Source organism: Clytia hemisphaerica, unplaced genomic scaffold (assembly GCF_902728285.1).
Source record: "Clytia hemisphaerica strain Z4C2 unplaced genomic scaffold, Clytia hemisphaerica genome assembly, whole genome shotgun sequence".
Classification (NCBI taxonomy): domain Eukaryota; kingdom Metazoa; phylum Cnidaria; class Hydrozoa; order Leptothecata; family Clytiidae; genus Clytia; species Clytia hemisphaerica.
In genome coordinates, this window is record NW_027103512.1 from 359,347 (window position 1) to 385,511 (window position 26,165).

General features: G+C 34.0%; 2 protein-coding genes across 2 annotated transcripts in view; both read left to right on the top strand.

Moving 5' to 3' along the window:
• Positions 1-26,165, top strand: part of LOC136799221 (uncharacterized) — a 97,142-nt gene that overhangs the window by 59,289 nt on the left and 11,688 nt on the right. The gene's annotated exons all lie outside the window — the stretch shown is intronic.
• On the top strand, positions 13,492-26,126 carry LOC136799220 (vascular endothelial growth factor receptor 1-like). Its single transcript, XM_067055904.1, has 16 exons — positions 13,492-13,714; positions 13,986-14,645; positions 14,916-15,200; positions 15,674-15,858; positions 16,273-16,408; positions 17,511-17,792; positions 17,960-18,283; positions 18,669-18,944; positions 19,225-19,388; positions 19,692-19,842; positions 19,989-20,141; positions 20,602-20,906; positions 21,552-21,745; positions 22,805-23,048; positions 23,379-23,737; positions 24,801-26,126. Exons 1-16 carry the CDS (start codon positions 13,630-13,632, stop codon positions 24,955-24,957), a joined length of 3,960 nt encoding a protein of 1,319 aa, XP_066912005.1. The 5' UTR covers positions 13,492-13,629; the 3' UTR covers positions 24,958-26,126.

A 26,165-nucleotide genomic window follows, 5' to 3' on the forward strand; every position in this document is an offset into this window, starting at 1 on the left:
CCATAAAGGCGTCTTTTGTTGGTTCATCACTGATGATAGTGCCAAGATGTCTTCTACTACCCCTCGTTGTTATATTGATCGATATATGATATACTGTTTTTTATAATGACTTTTGACGTTACACCTCAATATCTCGATAACTACTTTTCCAAAGTTAAAAATGATACATCAAAATTTAAGTTTGCCATTCCTCTTTACCATGAAAAAAGAATTTAGTTAAAATTCAATTTTTTTCGGACACAGTTACCCTCCAAACTTTTTCGTGGGTCACCCGGTAGAAATTTTCAGAACACATCTTTCGTGGAGCAAAACAAATATCTTACAAGTTTATCTTGGCAAACTGTTGTTCCTATATTTTAAAACACATCAAACCATAAAGTAATGATAAGTTTAGGGAGACAAATAGTGCGATAAAGGTTTTCTAGAAATCAGAACACATCATTTGTATAAAAAATTGAATGGCCATAACATTTGGTCTCCTAGAAGATAAGAACACATATTTCTAAATAATCTCTCCGCCGGCTGCTTCTGAAAAATCATTTTGTGGTGTTTGGAATTTCGCCGGGAAATCCCCCCTTTGTCTCAAATATTTTGTCCATGATTGTAGCTGCACGGGACTTGGACGTCGTATGATTCGGAAGACGTCTCCGTTCAAACTCCGGTAGGAAATCTGTTGCCGATGTTATTCGATGACTAAATTGTACCAAGAGCGTTCAAATGTTCTTTTCATATCTCTCAAACAGATAAACCTGTCAATATCAAAAGAAATTCTTCAGGCTTAAATTTGTGTGATTCTACGTTTTACGGATTAGATTGAAGTCTAAATTATAATTTAGTTACAATGAAGACGAAATAATGGCGGCAACAAAATGGGCAGTGATTTTCTCTTTTTCTTCATCTCATCTGCTCGAACATTTTTTTATTTTTTTCTTTTGTTGGAAAAGATGAAGAATTGTCAGTAAAGGTTTGTTTCTATCTGAATTTTAGAGCTCTCATCTGCGTATCTAAATCTAGGTTTTAAAATTGTGAAATCTTCCATACATAGATCATAAATATTGGGCCATTCCAGTTTTTATTCGTTACCCCCCAATATATCCAGATGACTGATGTTGTTTTTTCTGAAAGCTTGATTTCCTAGTGTGACTAACTGTAAGGGGAATTCGAATTAGTTTTCATTAACCACAGGAGTACATCGAAAAGTTGGAAGATTTCTTGTAAATACCTTTTTGTGATTCAAGACGATTATTCAAGTTGAATGAGCGGTTGGTTCGAAACGCAGGAGACAGGACGCAGGAGACAGGACACAGGACGCAGGTCATACAAACTACAGACCGGAAAATTGTAACACACTCGTAACATATAATGTATAAAATGTTTCTAAAAACATTATACGCAATGGAAAATTATATATTATACAAAATACGCTATTTAAAAGATTTTTCAATGACAAGCCATCAAAATGCATCAAAATGCTGATAGTGCAAGTAGATATAGATTTATATATTTTGAAAACATTAAATGCTCCAAGAGAGCTGTTTTAGAGATATGAAAATAGTGACGTCATTTTCATCAAAAATACGAGATAGGGAATGAAAATATTGATATATTAAGAAAATACAAACCTTTGACGCTATTTTAGTCAATTTTTGTTATCATACCCAAGGTGATGCAGGAGATATAATGAGATATGATATAGCGATTGTGAAATAGCTATTTTCCTGTTGGGGCTGTTTAAAGATGAGATAAATATTTTTAACACATGTATTTTGTGTATAACATATATGTCACATGTCAATGACATTGAAAAGATAACTGCTACTATACATGCGTGATTTATGTGTAATATATAATACAAGTATTACAGGTCCGTGTTATACACGGCACAAAATGCAAAAGCACGTGGCAAGCATGTGGATAGATTTTGACCTTTAAAAAGGTTCTAGACCAATAAAATACCTTCAGAATGATATTTCTAACAATTACAAGTGTTTTCAAACATTTTCTTTGTCTTTTACAGCAATTAAAGCTGACCTGTCAGCACTGACCTGCGTCCTGTGTCCTGCCTCCTGGGTCCTGTGTCCTGTGAATGAGAGAATGTGACTTGAAATCTTCACCATAAAATTAGCTTAGTAATCAATAAACTGTCAATTATGAGAGTTTTTTCAGGAAGTTTAAAGGCCATTTCAGTTTAATCGAAAACGGGAACTTATTGAGCAGTGAAACGTCAAATTGAGAGCATCAAATGTATCATCTTATCATCATTGTATGAAGAATGGAAAATAAAAAATGTTGCTGTATTTACGACTTTTTTGAGGTCGAAATGATGCGCTTTAAAAGACCAAATAATAGGGTATTTTGATTTCAAAACAATCGTGTACAGTTAGGAACATTTGGCGAGTTCCTGTACGCAACCGCGATCGTAAAAAATCATAACAACACTTATTAAAAAATGACGTTCGTGTCTTTTCGCACTTTTTTTAGCCTAGGCGATGTAGCAAACATAGTAAATATAAGCACATTGTGCTTTTAATTGGCTGAAATTTTTTTTTGCGTCGGAAAAACTTTTTTAAACTTTCAGCAATGATTGACCAAACTGTTACAATGAAAATTATCCAGCGCATTTTTTATCTTCTTATCTTCTTAATCTTCAATGAAGCACTCAAAGTTTACTGAATTTATTGCACATTAGATATTCTTATAATTATTGATATTCACTAAAACACCGTTCGTCGTGCGCTGCGGTGGAGTGTATGACTTAACTCGCGCGGTAACTAACTCGCCATTTGTTGGAAGTTGATCATATTGGGCGTTTTGGCGTCACCACCCTCGAAGCTAGCGGGCGCCCCTGTCTTTCCGCAACTCTTTCCACCATTTTTGATGGCCATAACAATAGATCCAAAATGGCGCCATAATCTTGGAAGATAATTTGTTTTGATCTCCAGCTTTGGGAAGTAGCAATGTTTTTGGTTGTTTTTGATGGAAAATAGTAAGAAACTTAAGTTTGCAAGTGGCATTTAGTTTTTGCTGGCTTTTAGAATGGCAGGATCCTGGATGGTTTCCCCAACTGGTGTAGGCTAGCTGAACATGTTCAAAAATCTGAGGCAAAATTTGGCTGTTTTTTGGACATTTGGATTCTTGTTACATTTTTATCAATAAAATCTATTGAAGTTTGGTTAGATGTTTGGTTTTTTTGTCAGTCCTTTCAAAAAATAAATCCTCTTTATAAATATATACTTTATTCAAGACAAAGTTGACTACATCTGAAACAAGTGTTAAATTACTCCAAAACAAAAAAATGATAAAAATGTAACAAAGCAAAATTTTGAAAAATGATAAAAGCTTTAATAACTTGATTTATAGTTGTCGTATTGCTCTAAAATTTTCAATATGGGTAGAAGGGGGTGTTCTAAGCTTATTTCCAAGAAATTAGCTTCCAATACAATGAAATGATAAACTTGTAACACTTTTTCTAGCAAGAAATGGACAATTTTATCAATCTTTTTTTGAAAGATTTATTGTTTATGACAAAAAAACTCAAACTAAGCCCTTCATAGCATTCCAACTATCGATTTCAATAAGTTTCAATTTTCTTTATCAACAGAAATAAGATAAAAATGTAACAAAAAACATATCACCGTGAAGATGCTGAATTTTAGGCTAAATTAGATAGGTTTATCATCAAGTGAATTTATACAATGTATAATTGTTTATTATTGAATGATATTTTGTGAACTGTTACTTCAAACTTCCAACTGAACTTAAAACTAGGATTTAAGACATAAGAAACATAGTTAAATCCCAAAAATTTGATAAAACCGTAACATATGAAAAGATTTGGAACTTTATAAATATTGTTACATAAATATCACTATTTTGTCTTTTTAAAGGCATCTGATTCATTATAACCTATCTAGGACCCTTCACTTACCAAATCAACATATAAAATATATATATTTTATACAAGAAAATTACTTTCAAGTATAAAATCTGATCAAAATGTAACGCACGTAGCAAACAAATTTGGACTACTCAGAAGTCTTCATACTCGAAAATTTTGTAATATCTCAATCATAAGCTTGCCAGCTTTTAACTAAAGAAAATGACAATGAAAAAAGGTTTAGGAAGGTTTTACTACTCAAATAGTGTAATCAATAGTTATTGACCAAGAAAATTGACCAAGCTAAATGGTTTGATAAAAATAAATTAGATATGGCAGAATTGAAAAATCTTTGGACGGAAGCTTAACTGACAGGATGTTACAATTTTATCATTTTTTGTGTCATTGAACTTAATTCAAATTCACTAAATAGGTAATTCTAACCAATTAAGTGAGTTATTTGCGATGAACTAACTTATTACTACACACATGAGATAAAATAGTAACAATGTTATTTTTTTATCATTTCTCTGTACTGAATGCAAATTTTGACATTTTGACTAAGCGGTATCATTTTAAATATTGCAGCGGGTCTTTTCTGAAAATTATAGATCCCAATGTTGAGAATTGTCAATTTTATAGCAAAAAATCGATTTTAGTGAATTTTGAGATGTCCAATGCATTGCCTCAGATTTTTGAACATGTTCAGCTCTAAAACATTGAGCGCGACGACCTATTTTCCCGTTCCTATTATTCACTTTATATACATTGTTTCTTTTGGCTTTGGCGAGGGGAATTAATGAACGGGTTTACCGTCGCGTTGGAAAGAATATTTGAAGCGGCAAACAGTTACATCAAAATGCCTCGAAAATATCAATATGAAAATTGCGTAATCAGAGAACGTATGTCTCGCTGATTATAAAAAGGCAGAGACAAACTTTCAATAATTGGATTGTAACATCGAGTTAAGTCTCTTTTGTTAAGTCACCAGGGGGTAAACAAAACCAGTCAGGCGCATCCTGGCAAATGAACGGGATATTTTTCACTTGCGATTGGTGGCAAATGCAAGGGGTCGAAAACAAAAGTGGTGTAATAGACCTTTTCGCCTTTGCGTCCGCCATATTGAATTGTATGCAAAAATTATGGTTGCCGAATTGCCGTGGTGAAATTCCCTTAGAAAGTATGCAAAACATATGCAAAAAGAAAGTATTAAATAAAAACTTACATGCATAATTGGCATTATATTAAAGTGTAATCTTGTAGGAAGAAAGATTAAATTTGCTTCTCTTGAAAACTAAAAACAATTATATTCACTCATCTCTTAGAACAAGCACTTCAAAAGACCATAACATTAGACAGAATCTCAAACTGAAAAATCACCCGCGAAGGTAAAAAACAATCCTTATTCGGCTGACGGCAAATTATTCTCCTGGGAATAGAGCCGCCAAATGATCAAATCAAAACATTGATAAATTGTGACGTCATAATTACTGCTTTCAGTTTGCGTGTTTTGAAAGTTTGATGTGTGTACTCCGTCTTCGTGGAATTTCTTAATGGCATGAAAACAGAATATGCAATGTCTTTAAGAACAAATTCCTAAAAGGCTTTTGTTGTTCTGTAAATATTTCCTTTTGGATTAAGAAATTCTATCTTTTATTGTTCTAATGATTATAATATCTATTTATAAGATGCTTTGTTGTCTTTTTAATCTTTGTGTAAACTTGCATATGTTTTGCATATTTTCCAACTAAATCCAACCACGGCATTTTCGTTCCTGTATTTTTGCATACAATTCAATATGGCGGATGCAAAGGCGAAAAGGTCTATAGTACTGAATACCCCACTCAATTGAACCGGGTTGGAAATATTTTGCTTCATTTTGGAGAACTGCATAGATGAAATTTTTTTTCCATGGGTCAATTTTGTCTTCGAAGATTGAAGAAACTTTTAACAAAAAATTAAGTTCCCGGTTTTCTTCCTTTTTTCCCGTTTTCAGTTTGAAGTTCATTTTTATTCATTTTCACGCTTTTAGCCTGAGACGTCCTATCTCATTTGCACTGGGTGACGAATACCCTATGCAAATGCTCACCCCATTCATTTGCCAGGATGCGCCTGACTGAAAGCAGACCTTGATACATTTATCGTTTGTTTCAACTTGACGATTTGTTTAAAACTCAGCCTCCTAAATATTTGGGGTAGGTAAAATATGTACAAAGAAATTCATACTTTTCCAACCCGGCGAATCTTTAAAAAAGAAGCGAACAATAAAATATAATTACCCTTTCCAAATAAACCTCTTCGGTGGCGAGCGTAGTCTACTCTGACGTAATTGTAAAATTTATGTGATGGGAGTTTGATTGACAGAGTAATGTAATGTTGTTTGGGGAATTATGAAGTTCTCTGGAATTTCAATTGCATTTATTCAGGTTGATTTTTTATGACTTCTAATGGTACTTTTTCTAACGAGTTTGATTACTCTGTTCTCACACTTATGTCTTTTTTTTTCGCGTCCTTTTCCATGATTACTTTTATTTATATTTTTAAGGACAGGTAAGAAGGCATATTGATGTAACTGGCAAAAGTTCATTATTCATTATTTTTCAATACACATCGGGCCGAACCTTCAGTGTAAAGAAAGTTGCCTTTTTGCCACTTTTTCCCATTGAAAACAAAAAACCTTTGGACATTTTATACTCCCAAAACATTGTAGAATCTTTTGATTATCAAACTAAGAGAGAAATAAAGAGTTTTAACCTTTAAATCTAATCATATTTCCTTTGTGTTTACACAAAGTCTTGTTCCCTCATGCGCTGCCATCTTGAATTTAGAATTAGAAGCATGTCGGAAACTAGAACCGAGTTTACCTCACCCAATAAAAACGCACGATTCACAAAGGAAAACCACTTTCGTTTTCTCCGACCAATCAGAACGCGCGATATGAGTTACTTGAGGAAACCCAGGGCGAAAATGTTTTGATTGGTCTTTGGAAAAAAATTATGTCATGGCACAACGATTTGTCCGCCGGAAAGTAGAAAGTTGGGCTCCCTTGAGGAGACCGACCTTTACTTTACTTTAAAGAAGGTTGTGAATGTGAAAGGTGATTGCAGATACTGGAACTGGAAATATCTGGAAAAAAAACAAAATAATGATCTTTTATTAAAATAATGAACTTTTTTGAGCGGCAGCTCGAGGGCACGCGAGGGGTCGACGGTAAACCTGTTCATTAATTCCCCTCGCCTTTCTGAGAATCAGTTTCACATTTTTGACTGAGATTTCATACGTCTGTCTATCACTTGTCAATCGATTTCACCCAAACTTATTATGGCACCGAGTGGGATTCGAACCAATGTCAAAAAAAGATCATTGTATTAAGAAACCAGTGCTTTATTCGTGGAGTCATCGTCGCATAGCAGAATCCGCAATTTGTAACGAATTAAACGGAACTGACAAATCTATATATAATAGGTGAAGAAGATAGAAATTTCATTATTCATTATTTTCAATACTCAAGAAAAAGCTGGAAAAAGTTCATTTAATCCCTTACTAAACATCTGTTTTAGTAGTCCAGATATCATTTTCGCTCCACATTTTCTTCTAATTTTTGCATAGAAATGTGTCTGCCATTTTTGTTTAATTTTCTTTCTGCTCACTCAAACTTTTTCTAAATTAATATTTCTGATCTTCCAATCAACGTGGGATTTAGATCATGTGGTTACGGATGTCTTCAACATCATTGAATTTTTCAAAGAAATTCAAAGATGGTGGCAAAATGCGATTTCAGATGATGGAACTGATAAATTTTAAAGAAAACAAAATAATGAATTTTTTTAAGCAGCAGCTTGAAGGCATGCAGGTGGTCGACGGTAAACTGGTTAATTAATTCCCTGCGCCTTACCAGACGGTACTAATCCATAAATTCAATTACCAAAGTAATTAATAATGATCGAAGTAATTAACAATCAAATTTTGAGTATCAGAATTTCAAAAAAATTGTGAGTATTCAATCACTTTCTTGATAACAACCCTCGATAATTATTTGTGTATTCTGATTGGTTGGAGAAAACGAAAGTATTCCGCATGCGTGAATTGTGTGTTCTAATTGGGTGAGATAAACTTGCATTCAGATTATTTCGACGCGCTGCTACAGGAAACATATTTGATAAAATTGAAGGTATTTGATAACAACGTGCGAGTAATTATGACGAGTTACTCACCGACCGAATTGTTAGTAAATAAAACAGCGTGGTTGGATAGTAAAAAATCATGTTTAATAATGATATTAAACATAAGACGTAGTAGTATAGTGGTTATCGTGCTTGACTTCTGTCCAGGAGGCCCAAGTTCGATACCCACCGTGGCACTACAATTCATTTGGCTAGTGAATGCTCCTTCGCCCAGGTCAACCCATGCCATGTGAGGGGAATTGGGTACCATAACTACCCTGATACAAGAGTATATGGGACTCTGATACAAGAGTATGGGTAGATATTCCAGACATTGTGGTGTGCTGAGACACTTAAGAGGTTCTACACCTGCGAGGACATCTGTTCTCCCATGTAGTTTGAGTTTGAGTGTCGTGGTATACACCATGGCTCGGCAGCTCACATCTGCAGGGTTGCAATGTCTGTTTGCGCTGTGATTCCTACTCCATCGTGGGTAGGACCCATTCCGATGCATCATCGGAGGGCATATCTATCTATTAAACATTATTATGCGTGACATCACTTATGATTAGGAAACATACATTTTACCACCCACAAATTTTGACCAAAATTGCTTCGAGTTGTTCTTTGCCTTTCTGCTAATTTCTCGTTCGTAGTTTCTATGCAACGTGGTTTTTTGCTGAGACATATTGTGCTCTATTGAGCTCCTTGTCAGCACTCAAAGAATTGATATACTTCCTATGTAGGTGACCCTGATTTAATTTTGACTATCTTCCCCTATTGGTATGTTTCCTTTTTTGGACCTACCCCGGTGGGGTGGAGGTCCTATAAATTAACCCGTGTTCGTTAGTTAGTTCGTTCGTTCGTTCGTTAGTTACCAACTTTTCTCGAGATTGGCTCATTCAATTTTTCTAATTTTTTGCACAAAGGTGCATTACTATAAACCCTCGAATGTGACGGAGCCCGATTTTCGAAAAAAAAAATTTTCCGGCCGGTAGAACCGGAAATGTCCCGAAAAAAGCGGTTTTTTGAGATTTTCTCGAGATTTTATCATTAGTTTTTTGCGATTTTTTGCACATAGATGCACATTAGTACTGCCGAAAAGGTGTCGAAAACCGTTTGCCGAAAAAAAATTTATTCCGGTCTGTAGAACCGGAAATGTGCCGGAAATCGTCGTTTTTTCACATTTCCGTCACATTTTTTTCAATTTATTTAATTGTTTCTTTACAGAAAAATGTTCTTTATGATGATGCCCAAACAAAACTTAGCATCGTTTGATTTCCAAAAAAATCATCCTTTGAATCAGGAACTCCTTAAAAGTCGCCGGAACAGCCGAAAACCGGCGTAAAACGGTTTTCCTTCATTTTTTCAACTTATACTCGACAGATTTTCATGATTTTTTGCACAATGATGTAAAATGGCAATGCCAAAAATGTGACAGAGCCTAATTTTCGAAAAAAAAAATTTTCCGGCCGGTAGAACCGGAAATGTCCCGAAAAAAGCGGTTTTTTGAGATTTTCTCGAGATTTTATCATTAGTTCTTTGCGATTTTTTGCACATAGATGCACATTAGTACTGCCGAAAAGGTGTCGAAAACCGTTTGCCGAAAAAAAATTTTTTCCGGTCTGTAGAACCGGAAATGTGCCGGAAATCGTCGTTTTTTCACATTTCCGTCACATTTTTCAACTTATTTAATTGTTTCTTTACAGAAAAATGTTCTTTATGATGATGCCCAAAACTTAGCATCGTTTGATTTCCAAAAAAATCATCCTTTGAATCCGGAACTCCTTAAAAATCGCCGGAACTGCCGAAAACCGGCGTAAAACGGTTTTCCTTCATTTTTTCAACTTATACTCGACAGATTTTCATGATTTTTCTTTCACCGTTAAACATCGATGCGTTTCTTAATTGCTTTCTCCGTTCCAATAGATATATAAATCGAAATTTAAAATTATACATTACTTCCATTAAATTCTAATTATTCGTTTTATAAATAGGTACTCTCGGGTGCCTAATAAACGTACATGTACGTTTATTTTTTTTGTGTCAAATTTCCCGACTGTACGCACCTTATTAGGAACTGAACGTTTATTTATTCTGAAGAATTTTCTTGCCTGTACGTTTACTCCCTCCTGTACGTTTATTTATTTTCACCCAATTTCATCGCCCAATAGACGATATCGGCTTTCTGAATTCTCCCCGAATGATTACCCATGATGCATTGTTAGGGTTTGGGTTATCGTCCGTGAATTTCTTTGCGCAATGCATCATGGGTAAACATTCGGGGAGAATTCGGTAAAGTCGATATCGTCTATTCATATGCAAAAAATTTGTTATTTTTTGTTTAAGTAAGATATGTTGAAAGGCCGTTAATTACATTCGAACGTATTGTGGGAGATTATGAGTGTTACAAGAGTAAATTCGAACGTTTTGCTTATTTAGTACTTGTCATTGATCTATAAGACATATACCTATACGTCAGTCGTTTCGACCTGGATGTTCTACTTTTGAGAAATTGTTAGATTATTCCCTGTACGTTTATTTTAGCATGTACGTTTATTTATTTTAGCTCTAATTTCTTGCCTGTACATTTATTTCAGCCTGTACGTTTATTAATTCCAATTTTATTCTCTCCCCCGTACGTTTATTTTGGACTGTACGTTTATTAGGCACCCGAGAGTAGGTCCATTAAAGTATTACTTGTTTCTTCCAGAAAGAATTTCCAACTTCTTTTAGCGGGACAAATTAACTCCTTAGATTGTTTAGATCAGTTTTGAATTGTTCCCAGAGTACACATACTGTCTTTTCGTTGGATGTTGCGATAAAGTCTTTCGTCCAATTAGCTGCTTGAAGAAAGCGTCGCATTTCCTGGAAGTCAGCTGAATTGTAGGAATACTTTTGACGACTTAGCTTCTGCTCAGCACAACACTTAAAAGTCAAAGACAAGTACACTGTGGTCACCTTTTCCAAGTGGACTAAGATATTTGAGATTGTTGACTTGGTTATTTTCACTGGTTAGAATGAGGTCTACTAGAGACGGATTGTCTGTTCCTCTACATCTCGTTGGTTATTTGACGTATTGGTAAAGATTTTCTCCTGGGATATAATAGTAACTTGGTACCAAATTTCAATCTTTTTTGGGTAAAAAGTTGAAATTTTCCTATTTCTTCGACCCTTATAGTGGGACTGAAATTCGATTTTCTGATTTTCCAAGCCTTAGCGGGAATTTGGAAATCCAAAAAAGGTACCCTTAAGGGCGGCACATACTGTTATCTCCATTTGCCTAGTACCCCCTCCCCCAGGTTATTTGTCTCTGCCAATTAAGAAAAAATCCAAGTGAAAAGGAATTTTATTTTTTTGTAAAGAAACTGCATTTTTTATTTGTTCAACCTTTGTTACCATGTTAGGGGAATTGGGTACCATTACTCTTGATACAAGTGTGTGGGTGATATGCCAAGACAAGGCGATGCTCTGGGGTTTCCTCTTTAAAATGCAAGTGAATGATGAAAGTGAAAAATGAATGATTGTTTTTAACTATTTGGTGAAGATTTTTCATTTGTTTCTTCTCTTTTAAAGTTTATCGATGAGGCATTAAAAAGTGGGAAAGTGATATCCATATTGTTTACCAGTCCTTTTAAAATGTTTTCTTCGTCTTCTCTCTTATCCCATGAATATTTTCCTTCTTGATTTGGTATCAATCTTTCCCTGTTCGATTTCTTCCTTTTGTTCTTTGACTTTTTTTTGCTATCTAACTTTCATCATCACTACGCTCATCATTAGGTAGATCCATTCAGCATCTAGCTCCGTCTAGCTTGTTGAATTTTTGGCCTAAAAATGTTTTCAAATATGTTTTAATGTATCTTTGTGGAATTTTATAAGAAATTGAGTGTCTTATAGTTAAAATTTACAGCCGAACCTTCAAATTTTCTTAACAAGTTAAAGCTTGTTCTTAAAATACTCTTATAATAGTTTGTCCTTGAAAACATGTATGGGTGTCCTGGTAAAAGTTTTACTTAATAACTCTGTCTACAGTATACCATGTTAATCCTTTTGTAAATTGTGTTGCCTCTTTTCAAAATCATATAAGAACCAGTGGCTCCTTTTAATCTCATTCTAGTTTCATGTAACAGCAATTACATTAAAAGTAATTATTAATAGCTCTTTTCCATTATATCCTCGGATTAATAGCTTTTTCTCTTATAATGAGACGTGAGCAGTTCAATACACCATGACATGAGTATTTTATTAAATGAGTGATGGTGATATGTTTTGTCGAGTTTGTAAATCTCAATATTTTCTCATAAGATTTTTATCACTGACGAAAGGTCTAAGATATCAATTAAATGGTTACATGATATGATGGCTGCTTTCTTGCTCAAAAAAAATAAACATCAATTTGAAGGCTTTTCTGTTTTCATTTTGAGATTATGTAAGCAAACATTGTTTCTGCTGTTTGTTTATATTATTTCATTCATGATTTTTGTGATTTTTTATATTGGAAATTAATGTTTTCCTTCCCTGTCTGCACTTCTGTTTTATCAAGTCATTAGAGCTCTAAAAAGGTTTTTATCATTTAGAAAGTTTTTTTGTGGGTTTAAAAAGTTATATGAGTGATTTTATAACTCAGATAGAGTGTTATATTCCTGAGATTCACTCTTGTAAGAACGTTGTCACATAATTTCTTTCTTTTTTGTACTGGAACCAAGGATGATGTGGTGAATGCTAGTGTATATGGTATACATGAATACACAACTTTTTGATTAATTTAAAAGAAAAGGGATCAGGATTAAAACGTAATATTAATGCTAAAATCATTATTGTTCAGCCACTGCTTATCTGCCTGCTTAAAGTGAATATTCTTTTATCATCATAAATCATAACTAGAAATTACATAGAAAATTCAAAAGTTGGTTTTTATTACTTTAAAAAAAGTTTGAATGAAGTTTAAAAACGTTAGAGTTTTGTTAAATGTTGTTGAATGAGTTTCTCCAGCTTGGAAAATTACCAGAACTTAACAGGAAGTTTTGCTAAGCTACCCAATACCTTTTCAGGAAATAGATTGTAATTATTTTCAATATTTGTTGAGTGACTGAAAGATCTTTGACATAGTAGTGGTTTGTGAAGGTTAGACTTAGTATCAATAAACTCACTCACAATGCATATAAAATACTTACTCCATTTATAATCTATCTATTAGACACTCATAAAAGATTCATGATCTTTTAACGGGTCATAGTAAAAACAGTTTCATTTTTTATTTTGAAAAAGATTATCACGTTTGGTAATTTTTTCCTTCTTTTTACATTTTATCAAGATGGTTCTATACTTGAATAATAGGAAGAGACTTCTCAAATAACTTGTTCCAACAGTTTTCATTATGAATTTTTAATTGTTTCCCCTCTGTAGTCACTCTTTGGATCAAGAAGATTAATTCCCTTTCTTCTTTTTTAGAAATTCAACAAAAAAACATTGGAAAATATCAAAATCATCAAAAAATTTGTTCAACTAAGATGCAATATTTATTTTGCTAGAAAGGAGGAAAGTAGGAGCAGGTAGATTACTCTCAACCCAATGAACAGCAGATGAAAGATGATGAATTTGTCAAACAAACTGTCAACACTTCTGTTATGTTTGGCACTCATCACACCCTCTTTTTCAGTCACGCCAAATGGAGGTAAAACTTAACATTTTCAAAGTAGGGCTTTATATTAAAGTGATAAGCATGATGATCATAAGTAATTTATTTGTTAAATATTTAGGTAATTTTTTCGCTACTCAAATCATCTGCCCTTGATAACAACCAGGTAAATATGAAGCTGTGATAAAAATTAATAAAAAGATCCTAGAATTCAGTTGGTCTGTATATATTTACCATGTGGACATAGCACCAGAGTATTGTTCATGCTTTAGGAGTCCTTCAGCAAACCTTATTTTTTATATTTCAGAGGCTTTCAAATTCACAGCAAAAGCCTGGACAGTGCAATTCTTTGAACCACGTGCTTACTCACATCCAGGAGATTCCTTCATCTTCGATTGCAGTACCAATGACCCTGAAGCAACTGTAACTTTACAAAGAGCTGAACTACGTGGTGGTAATTCGTATAAAGATGCTCTCGCAGACTTTGGTAATAGAATAACAGTGATGCCTGGCAAGCAGAAATTCTCCTTGGGAAATGTCATTGAAGAAGATTATGCAAATTATGGTTGCAAAGCTGTCGACCAATCAAACAAAGAAATATTATTGACCCTTGGTCGTCTCATTGTGAATAAAGTCCCTAGGACTATTGAGCCTGAGATTATACCTCAAGAGGCTGTATATAAAATCGAAACTAATGGTAATGATAAGATATCGTGTAAAGCACAAGGTGCCATTGGTGTTAGTGAATCTTACTTGAATTGGTATCGTGAAGACAGCTCTGGTCAAAGAACTTTACTAAATGGTGACCGTGTTGAACGTAAAGAAGAAACGACTACGACAGCTTACATTGACGTGGAAGTGTTACTTTTTAAGAACTTTCAAAAAGCAGACACTGGGAAATATGTCTGTGTGAGGAAAGTGTTGAATAACCCTGAAACTGAAAAATCAATCACTATTGAACTTGAAGGTACGTATCAAACATTTTGCAAGCAAAATACACTAAACAGATATTAGTTTTTGGATTTAAAATTAAAAGATTTAAACGAAAAATTTGATGTAAATTATGAATATATTTTATATTGAAATTCAATGTTTTCGAGTTTTCAGAGAGAGATGGACATAATTTTGATAGTAGAGAGAAATTATTTTCAAAAAACTGTAAACCAAAGGTATAATCAGCGCAAAATTCTGATACTGTTCTAAAACACTATAATTTTCTCACTTTTCCCCTTTTTAGAAAATGTTTCGCCAAAGATCACATTCCCAAACAACCCGAATGGTATACAAATTGCCAATATCGGTGATCAGATCTTTCTTTCTTGTGATGTCACTGGGTCTCCCAAACCAAAGAAATACTGGCGTAGAAATGGAGTGAATATACACGACTGCCCCAATACACAAGAACCGAGATGCACTTATACTATTCGAAAGACGTCTTTCCCTGAAAATAATGGGATCTATGAATGTGTTGGGGAGAACATAGTCATGAATAGTGCTAAAGAACTAACAGTAGAAGTTCAAGGTAAATACAGTTTTTGGCTTCAATTCTGTTCAATTTTCTCATGTATCTTAAGAAATTTTCGATCTACAAGCACTATTATGAATGTGTTGTTTTGCCTTTGGAGGAAAGGTTGGAGAAGACAAATCTAGGGAGTTTTATTCATTTTTGAAAACTCCATAAAACTCTCTATAGTAATATTGGCAGTATAGTGGTATTATTTGTGTGTAATCAATGAGATGTTATTGTCATGATTAAAGTGATTGAACGTGATTATCACCACGATTCTAATCCTCCAATATAATGTCAAATAAATAGAAGTTTCGTGAAAGGGGAATGCATATCTAATAAACTTCTACTCACTAAAAGTTAGGAAAAAAGGCTAGACGATTTTACAAAGGAAAGAGTAAAAAACTAAACAAAATAGTTACAAGAACCAAAAGACATGAATTGATATCTTTTGACCATTTTTAGCTTTTTTCTATTGGTAATTTTAGTACCACCAAAGTTAAAGAAGCCTACAACGACAATAGTTGCAAACACCAAAGAAGACCGAGAATTACTATGTGAACTTTCAGAAGGCAATCCTTTACCAACCTTCAAATGGGAACAACAAGCTCACTCATGCATCAATACTGACGATTGTGATCCTCTTGATGATCAATGGAAACCTGTATCACAGGTACTTGAGTGCTTTTATTTAACAATCGAGATTTTAATCTTGGATTAATTTTAGAATACCAGTAAAAAACTTCAACCTTCGTCTGTTGACAGGCATTATTGTAATGTTCATAGCAGTTCTGGTTATCATATTCATCTGATTTACTTTTTAACACCACTCTATAGAACCTTTGTCTCTTCTTGCAAATAGCTAATTTCACTCGGGGTTTTTTCATGCTTTTTTACGCCATGAATTTTTCTGCCTGGTATGTAATAAAGGTTCCCTCTAAAACACGTTGGAGAAAATGGTCCGTTAGGATTTATGAGCAACCAACCAATCGTTTCGTTAGTTTGAGATCCACGAACATTTTCACTAGGTTGAACTCCAAAATGGGTGTGTAGTCTTTTCAACCAAATCTCATTTTACTATCAACAGCAATACCCACCAGCTTCCACGACCACCAAAGAGAGCTCCACAATCGCGACAGCTACCACTGCCACATTCTTCTATCGATGTTCCATCACCAACAATGCAGGCTCAGACCAACATGTTATCACTGTTTATAGAAAAGGTTGGTGAGGTTTTTGAAAGTAGAACACTGGCTGCTAAATACATTTGGCACTCCATGAAACTCACTTAAAAAGATAAAGGAGACCCTCTTGTTCCAGTTTTGGAGACGCAATTTAGATTAGAGAGCTGTACTTTTTCAGATTAGCTCAGAATAATTTAGAATGTTCAGATTTTATGCAATATTTTCCTGTTTTACTTATACCTTTAAAATAGTTCTTTCTAGTCCACAGCTGTCCCTACGTATTATAAAAAGTTCAACTCGTATATTTTTTTTTGGATAACGTTTATAAACATTTCTTTTCCTTTTGGAATTACTTTTGACTTCAAGCAGTGATTCTCAATAGCATAGTTCATGTTTGTGTCTTTTGTTCGCTTTTTACTACTAAGGGAGATTCTTCTCTGATTTTTTCTTTCTCCTTGTAAAATTGAAAATTTTGAAAACATAGATTATAATTATTGAAAAAGAAAAAAAGGGAGAAGATGAGGTCCCCAAAAAAGTATAGAAATGTAAAAAAAAATTCACTTCCCTTCTTTGTTGTTAAAATTCTTGTTGGAGAGAACTATACGAGCCAATTTTGACTGCATTGCATTTTTTAATGTTTAAATAGTGGCTTTCTATATACGACATAATCTTTTCTGACTACATGTCTTTTGTCATCACTTATGACGATTATTTCTGTGGTTGCATGACAGTTGATTGACACAATAAAGGGGAGAGTCGAAAAAAGAGTAGAGAATTTATTAAGAAATTTATGTTTTTAGAAATGTGTGTGTAGGATAAGGGAGGAACTTTTTTACCTTTATTATGGTATTTTTGTACAGGAGTGTGTACATAAGGTAGTTTATATTATGTCTGTGAAGTATATGCATGACAATAATAATTGTTTGAACAGGAAACTTAATTTATAGATTTAGGCAGTATTTAGATACGTCAAGAAAAGAGGCCTTGGTAATCTATTTTAGATGAATTTCCCATATTTTGATCAATTTTGTTGCACGATTGGAATGCCATAACCAGGTAACGCTTTCATCTTGAATTTCAATCACCTGTTTTATACAGACAAAACTTTAAAACAGCTCTTTTTTCCTTTGTTTCTTTTCAGAGGAGGCTGTTCCCCAATTCTTTATCGAATCTAACGCCAATGTTATTAACAGAGACGATGAACTAAGCGTCAAATGTGTAGCCGATTTGTACATCTATAAGGATATCACTATCAAGCGCAATGGTGACGAAATTCAAGGGCTGCAAGCTTTGGAGGCCAACCAAACCAGGGTCAAGAGTTTATCCAAAAAAGCTGATCTCGCTGATAATGGAGATTACACCTGTGTTGGTTCACTCAAACGAGGTGGCCAGAAAACTAAAGAGCTCAAGATAAAAGTCATTGGTATGTATAGCTCCATGTTTTGAAAGTACTTGTTAAAAAGCCTAGAAAAACAGTCATTTTTGCAACTCAAGTAAACTATTAGTTGGTATACATGACTGCAAACTGTGAATCATTAATAGAAACATAGTTTAAATTTGAGTCATTATTTGATGTATTTTTTTTTCCAGAAATCACAAAACCAGTTATTGTTAGCCTTAAAGACATAACGGTCTCGCAAGACTCCAAGAACAATCAAATTTTAACTTGTCAAGTCACTGGGAACCCCAGACCTGAGATTAAATGGAGCAAAGAAAACAAAGCCTTGACTAGCCTGGATATTGCAGACGAATCGAGTTGTGATAGGCTAGTATCTGGTATCTATAAGTTGACATCTCAACCCAATGCTTTAGTCATCTGTTCAATGGACTATCGACAACATGCTGGCTCCTATGAATGTACTGCTACAAATACATTAAGTTCTGTAAAACAAACAATGAAGCTCACCATAACAGGTTAGTTTCTTAAGATTCACTTCCTTGTATAATGATAACTTTTTCCTAGAATACCAAACAGGAATTCTTTCGTCAGGGACAGCGTCGTGTTGATGAAACCATTACGTTAATTGTGGCATATTGTCAAATTATGATTAGTAATTAGGTATCTTTTGAAATATTCTTTGCCCTTAGAAATCTTTTTTTTGCTGTCAAGCTACACGCTTTTTGAAAGCGAAGACTGTTTCACTTCATTTGTAATTTGATCCGGCGAATGATTGCCAACTATGATTGATATATTGAACAGTAACGTTGTCTCAGCTGACCAATAGCTTTTTACCAAAATCAAAACTTTTCCGTTTTAGTGGATTTTTGTGTAGGTGCTCACTCTTTCTTTTCCCTTTAGCCAAACCACGAATAGTGAACTGGTTCAACGAAACTGTGATCGGAGTTATCGAAGACGAGAAAGAGAAACCAGCATTGACGTGTACTGCTGAAGGTTATCCAACACCTAAAGTCATTTGGCGTAGAAATTCCTCTTTTGTGTTGACTGAAGGCTCTGGTGAAGCTGTCTACCAGATCGTCAATATTGATGCTGAAACTACTGGCAAATATGAGTGTTTTGCTGAGAACACCATGGGTAGTGATCTGAAGATTAAATCTGTACTGGTGCTAGGTCAAAGTAAGTGAAGATTTTTTTTGACTATATTTTGATTTTAATTCCATATTAGTTAGTGTCTTGACAATTAATAAAGTAGTCTAGTCTTGTCTTATAGTCAAGACCGAAAATTTGCGTTAAAGGTTTTTTGAAGACTTGAAACTATACTTTTATTTATTATTCCATACTCTCTTTGAAAGGAAATGACATTTGAAAACCGGTTTTCAAATAAAATATTCACCTAATATTCATCTAAGACGCCCAAATCATTAAGAATTTCACATCAACCTTTATGACATTCTAGGTCCTGCAGCAGCGACAAATTTCATCGAAAACAAAACCACGTTGACGGGCATTATTGTGGCGTTTATAGCAGTGCTCATCATCATTTTCATATTGGTTTTATTATATAAACGACACTTGAAGAAACAATATGCGTTGTTCCTCGAACCTAACAAGAATTTTGTGGTAAGCCCAATTCTTTTAGCAGTTAGTAAAAATACCTTTGACAGTAAAAATACCTTTGGAAACTTGTGGAGTGTGTTAGTATAAGAACGCTTCAGAATAGTGATAAAACTACCTAAAATGACATAGCTACAGATTAATCTTAGGGATTCTTAAACTTTATTTTAACCATACGATCTAATTTTCCCCCTGAAAGATGACGTCATAATGGCTGACCCTTTATCCGTACTCTCGAATTTAAACTTTTCATCATCGGTTATTTTTTTCAACTTTAGCTTACTTTGCATTGTTTTCTTTCATTTTCAGATTGATCCAAACAAAACACTGTTCGATCAGAGCAGTGAGCTCCCATATGATATGGTTTGGGAATTTCCACGTGAAAGAGTTACACTGGGTGAAAATTTAGGCTCTGGAGCTTTTGGTGTCGTCAAAATGGCTGAAGCTGAGGGAATAGCAGGTATGTTTTGTTAGTCGATTAACGGGGGTTAATTGATTTAGACGGTACTAATTATTGCTTTTTAGTCCATAGGCGGATTTAATATCCAAAATCAAGTTGGATGCCTATTGATTTTGTTTGAATCGTTCAATAATTTCCCTTAACAGGTTTTAGACCAAGAGACAATTCGGCCCAGGCCAAAAAGAGGCGAAAAGCGATCCAGAAATCACGTCGCTACCACCAAATCAAAGATAAGAAGGAAATAAACGGTGGTTATAAACAAAGCAACTTGGATACAGTTGCTGTCAAAACACTGAAAGGTATGTTGAGTATTTCTAGAACTTTGTTTGTTAAAGTAATTCGAGAAGCTGTTACACGCCCCATTTTTACAACTACTCTGTTCTGCTTAATACGTACAAACTTCTCTTAAGTACATAATATTGGAAGTGATACCTTTAATGATTCTTTTTGTTTTGTCTTTGAGATTTCTTAGTCTTTCTGAATTTTAAAATGGAGCCTCTTTAGTATATAATTTTGTATGTTGTGAAATTTTAGAAGAACGCTTTTTATTGAAGGTTACACGTTCTCAGGAAATAGCATGTTTCTTACGTCGTGACATTGCAACCTTTGTGGGAATCTTTCGCAATCATTTTATTGGAATAATGGTTTAGTGAGTAGTCTGGCATGAGTTTTATGATTCTGAGATGAATGCAATAAGCCATTGTTTAAAGTATTGGTTATAAATCATAACTTCCAATTTTTCTACTTCTAACCGTTCAGATGAGACCAGTGAAAGCGAGTATAAAGACTTGGCATCTGAACTTAAAATCTTGATCCATCTTGGTGAACACAAGAACATCGTCAACTTGTTGGGTGCTTGTACGACAGGCAATGCTAAACTCCTTGTCATTTTGGAGTACTGCTCCAATGGGAACTTACTATCCTACCTACGTGAACGTAGAGAGATCTTTCAACCACAATGGTCACCGAGAAGTAAAGATGTCAGTGTCACTTTCACCTACACCGATTTAGTACATATTGCTTGTCAGATTAGCGATGGAATGGAATTTCTGCAAGCTAAAAAGGTAGCTTTGATTTTTGGGGCCAAAATAATTTCCCCTCAGTAATTTTCCTAGGGAACCCTCTCATCAGATTTTAATTGTGTGTCTGCATAGAAGTATAAGGCACTTTATTCTTTGTTAGTTGTTGATGAAAGTGTCACTGAGAACTATCTTCTGTCATGCAGCTTTCTTATAAGAAACTTTTTTATTCCCATTGATCAATTTGAAACTTCAATCTGTCATCGATTGTAAAATTACGAAATGGATAAAGTAATTTGAGGCCCCTGAAGTGGAAAAATATACACATGTTTTGTCGATTATCAGACTGTCATGATGAACGCATGGAGTTTAGAATTTCATATTTTATTTCAATGTCGACCCTTCAGGCTTTCAATAGTAAAATTTCAAGTTAGTTTTGTTGTTAAGAATATCAGCCAATTTTCTGGTTGAGAAATAAGGCGAAAACAACGAATTAGTACACACTTTAAGCGTGTGGACTTAATGCTCGCCCGTCTTTTATTAAAAGGGCGTCCATGGACTGAGAAGAATACTTTATATCTTTATGGTCAAAGCTTTTACATACATGTATTTCATAGTTTACGATAATAGTCATTGAGTCGCAAGTTACTTTACCTTAATCCTTTTAACTCTCTCGTTCACCATTTATAGTGCGTACACAGAGATTTGGCAGCCCGAAATATTCTAGTGGACGAGAACCACAACATGAAGATTGCTGACTTTGGTCTTGCACGTGACATCTACAAAGATGAATTCTATCTGAAGAACACAACAGGACTACTACCCATCAAGTGGATGGCTCCTGAATCGTTATTTGATCGTGTGTTCACAACTTCCAGTGATGTGTAAGTGTTGTTCTTTGTGTGTAAGCTTTTTTAATTTCCTCTTTTCTTGTTCAACCCGTTCAACCCTAAAATCATACCGGTTGACCATCAAAAAAGTATCTGTCTTTGATAACCAACTGCGTCAAAAATTATGTAAATTTTTACCGAATAATTTTTCGACTGTTAAAAAAGAAGCCCTAGCTCAAGCAGAGGAATGTAAAGTCTAAAGAGATGGAAAAACAGCTTCATGAAAACAATGGAAAAACGGCTCGTCGTATACCAGGTCTCTCGCCCTTAAGGGAGTTTATGTCGAGTAAATAGGTTTCTTTTGTTGTCGCTATAAAAAATCTGCATAATTAGTGTGTTGTGACAAAATTCTTTTGTTTCAAGCCTGATTATGCGCAAACTTTTAGGGCTTATATTTTGGGTACACCTCTCCTATACGAAAAGGTACCTTATCTTCTTGCTCAGAATTTCCTAGCGATTCTACTGATATAACTGCATCATGACCGCACAATAATATGGAAAGCTAGAGCTCGAGAAAATTATAACTTCATCTTGATTTTACTCGACTTCTGACAGGTTTATAAGAACCAAGTTAATATCATTGCGTTAAGAATTTCTATTGCTATACATTGGTAAAATTATTGCTCCTTATTCTTAAAAATTGAACTAGTAATCGGCAAAAAAGGAAAAACAAATTTTCATTTTTATCGTCAAATCATGTAGAAACCGTCCGATTTGTATGGCGAGCCGTCTTTTCTGGACTTTCATTTAATGACCTAATCAGCGTTTTTACAATAGAATTTTCAATAGAAGTTATCTTTGAACTTTGAGTAATCAGAAAAGCTGTTTTTCCATCTCTTTACATTCCTCTGGCTCAAGAGACGGTCACTATGTGATTACTCGGTACTAATTCTGTTAAAACCGAAATTTCCCAATAATTACTGCGTTAATGTGAAGGCAGATTAGTTCAGCTATCAAAAGTTTGAGTACTACATGAATACTATCCTTCTATTACATCTAGTTCTTTGTATAAGGAAGAAATGATTTCATTAACACGATGTTCTCCTTTTTTAGCTGGTCGTTCGGCATTCTTCTCTGGGAGACGTTTACTCTTGGTGGATCACCTTATCCAGGACTTCCAACAGATGATTTGTATGGTTATCTAGAGAATGGTGGTCGCATGAAACGGCCTGATATTTGTCCTAAAGACGTGTACTCTGTCATGATGGAATGTTGGGAGAAAAGTCCGTACAGGAGACCGATGTTTTCACAGATCAGCACAAAATTGAATTACATCTTGACTAATCATGTTCCAAACGTAAGTGACTTTTAATCTAAAATAAACAAACAGCGCAACTTTTTTCAGGCTTTGAAAGCTATATAGTATTTGATTGAAAATTTTCTAGTTTCTGAGTGTTGGAATTATTTTGAAATTTTGATTGATTGATTGATTTCTTTTAAAGGAACTATCAGATAGTTTGAGAGCTTTTCCAGTGTCGAGATATTTAAGTTTGTCCTTTTTGGCAGGAACACAAAACTTGCTCTGACCATGGATGAAAGCCTGGATCTGTCTATTGTGTAGACTAAAATTTCTTAAGAAGTTGTACTAATTATTAACAACGTCGCTTGAATCACAATCCGATTTTAGGGTTCATACATGGACATGACACAGGCTCAAAATGCGTTATCAACAACACCTGACGAAGAGACTGAAGAAGACCCACCACAAGACACTACAACCAAACCACTTCTCGAGGATACAGACGACCACAACTCAGACAACAAATCGACCAGCAATACAAATGAGGATAAGAAATCATCATTGAGTCGAGCTGACAGTTTCAATTCAACAGAATATTTAGAAGCAATGAGTAATGGTAAGACACCACAGAAATATGGTAAAGTTGCCGGCGATGAGGAGGATGACGATGACTATGTGGATCCACTCAACAGTACCAGTATCTTCAATTCACCCAAAGGTGAAACTTATGTCCCTCCACCTGATGAGTAAGTCTTGTTTTTTTTTTACTTATCTAAAACGCTCTGTTATTTTATCTAGCTCTTCTTTATAGGGTCACTTCTCCCAAGTATTTAGCTTTTGTGCGATTTCCTAAGAAATTGGGTGTTTTAGAATCCATAAAGTGTTGAAATGCCTTTCGTTCTTCAGTTTATTCTTATAAAAAAGTGCATCAATCACAAGCAGAATACATTAGTGTATAAGGTACTGAGTTAGTTCTACTACTCGAAAGCTCGTGTTGAAATACTCTAGTCTAATAATGTTTACTATGTACTCTCATGTCAGTTTACTTTACATGTATACTCTACTCAAACAAAGTAGTACGAAGTTTTTCTCACAGAAAGTTTTCACTTTCCGAAAGATTTTCACTCTGTCTTGACATAGAATAAGCTTCGCTTTGATTTTATGTTTGATATTTGCTTCCTTTTGGAGCCCATTTGTTTTTTTTCTTAAAAGTAACTTTAATATTAATCAGTTCCTCTTTATATCAATTCTCACCATGATTGAAATATGTTAAAATCAATTTTTGTTGAAGCTCGCTCGTGTTGGATTACAAACTTAGGAAAGTTCTGTTATTATATTTAAACAGTTAGTTTCTTTACTTAATTGTAAGGTCTGGTAAAATCGTTTCTGAGTATGAGAAAAAAGGCGTACAAAGTGCTTAACCCAGTGTACCATTTTTTATAGAGTGACTAATAAAGTTTATGAGACATAATAATGTGCATGATTACATCTGTTTACTTTCAAAATACAAAAGTTGTAGTAGAGATTTATGATGGGTCATTATGGAATGTTGTTATTACTTACAATAGGATAATATATATTTGGTGTTTGATTTGCTACTCATTTTAAGTCGAAGTTTTACGATTTTGCCAGAGTTTGATAAGCATTTTAGGAAGGATTTTTGAATTTAACATACTTTCAAAAAAATAAGATTTGAAAAAGGACATTAGTTTAAAATACCGCAAGGGATATTAACAGACACTGAGTTAGTTAACAGATACCGAGATTTTCAAAAGTGAATAGAATATAATTTTATATTTTCTACATTAGTTCTGAATATGAGAATTCGAATATTGGTTCACCAAAGACACCCTTGTTGTCCACCAATGATTACGGCGATGACAATGAATACATACCAATGACTCCTGCTGATCATTACCAAAATCCCACTAGTTTCTCTTATAATGGGCTAGAAGCTGTTGTCTGATTGGTTGGATTGTTTGAGAACTTAACGGTGATTGGTTCAGCTTGTTGGAGCTTTCCTCTGGTTGGATAGGTGATTAGAGAGCTTCGTTCCTCAAAATGAGCTCATTAAAGTTTGGCTGATGGATACATTGAAGGTAATCTCTAAAAACCATGTTAAGTATGCAAAGCTTGAAGAATCTTACTGCAATATGACAAACCTTCTTGGAAAAATATCTTTCTGTTGGCTAAATCAGTGATCGCATTCACAGTAAGAAAGTCATTGAAATCGAAATCGAACAGCAACCTTAACCAAAAAGAACATGCTGTATTATCGAGGTATTTTCAATGCACATCGAAATGGCATCTTGCTAACTTCAAAAATGAAAATGCTCTCCTTGATTCAAAATCAATGTACAGTTAGTCTTTTGTTTTATTTTGACCGGTCTGCAAAATATTGATTTTTTGTAAAAATGTCTACATGTTCTTAACCTTTTAGTCCATTTTACTATTTTAGTGTATCTTTCCCAATAGAAATTATTATTTTAAATAAAACAATTGTAGTGTATATTTTTTTACCAGATAGAAAAAATCAACTCGTCTTTTTTAAAGAATTATTTTAAGAAAAAAGGTGGGGTTTATTTTTTTGAACGAAATATTTATTTTTAAAAAAATGTCAAATTATTTTTGTATAATTTACTTTTGCTTTCAACGTTATTTTTCCTATATTATTCAATTTAACATATTTTTGTATATTTTTTTTTCTACAGTGATTCTCAGAATTTTTTGTTTTTTTATCTTCAATTTCACATTACCACGGACTTACTTGATGAAAATTTATTTTTTGAAAATACAAAAAAAATGTTCCATATTTTTACACATTCCACAGACTCCACAACCATCTTCACTTCATCTTCACGTTTTTCTACATTATTTCTTTTTTAAATTTTTTGTTTTAGGAAAATTTCAACTTTTTGTATTAAATACAATGTTTTATATTATAATAGTTTTATTTTTTCACCGATTATGACGTTTTGTACGTTAGTTTAACCTCTCATTCATTCAAATTTGTTACGTTTGTCCTTATCATAGTATTTTTTAAACTTGACTGTGTAAAATAAGTATCTTGGGAAAATGAACCCTTATAGAGATTAGGACAAAGAACCATACCCCTCAGCAGATTTTGTATCTTAATGACAAGGGCGTTTCTAATTTGATTACAGAAATTCAATG

Excerpts from the sequence above, each read along its gene's own strand:
- LOC136799220 (XM_067055904.1), top strand. The coding sequence starts at position 13,630 with ATGATGAATTTGTCAAACAAACTGTCAACACTTCTGTTATGTTTGGCA. Across the intron at positions 16,409-17,510 it reads TATCACTGTTTATAGAAAAG|AGGAGGCTGTTCCCCAATTC; the intron begins GTTGGTGAGGTT and ends GTTTCTTTTCAG. Across the intron at positions 18,945-19,224 it reads TGTACTGGTGCTAGGTCAAA|GTCCTGCAGCAGCGACAAAT; the intron begins GTAAGTGAAGAT and ends ATGACATTCTAG.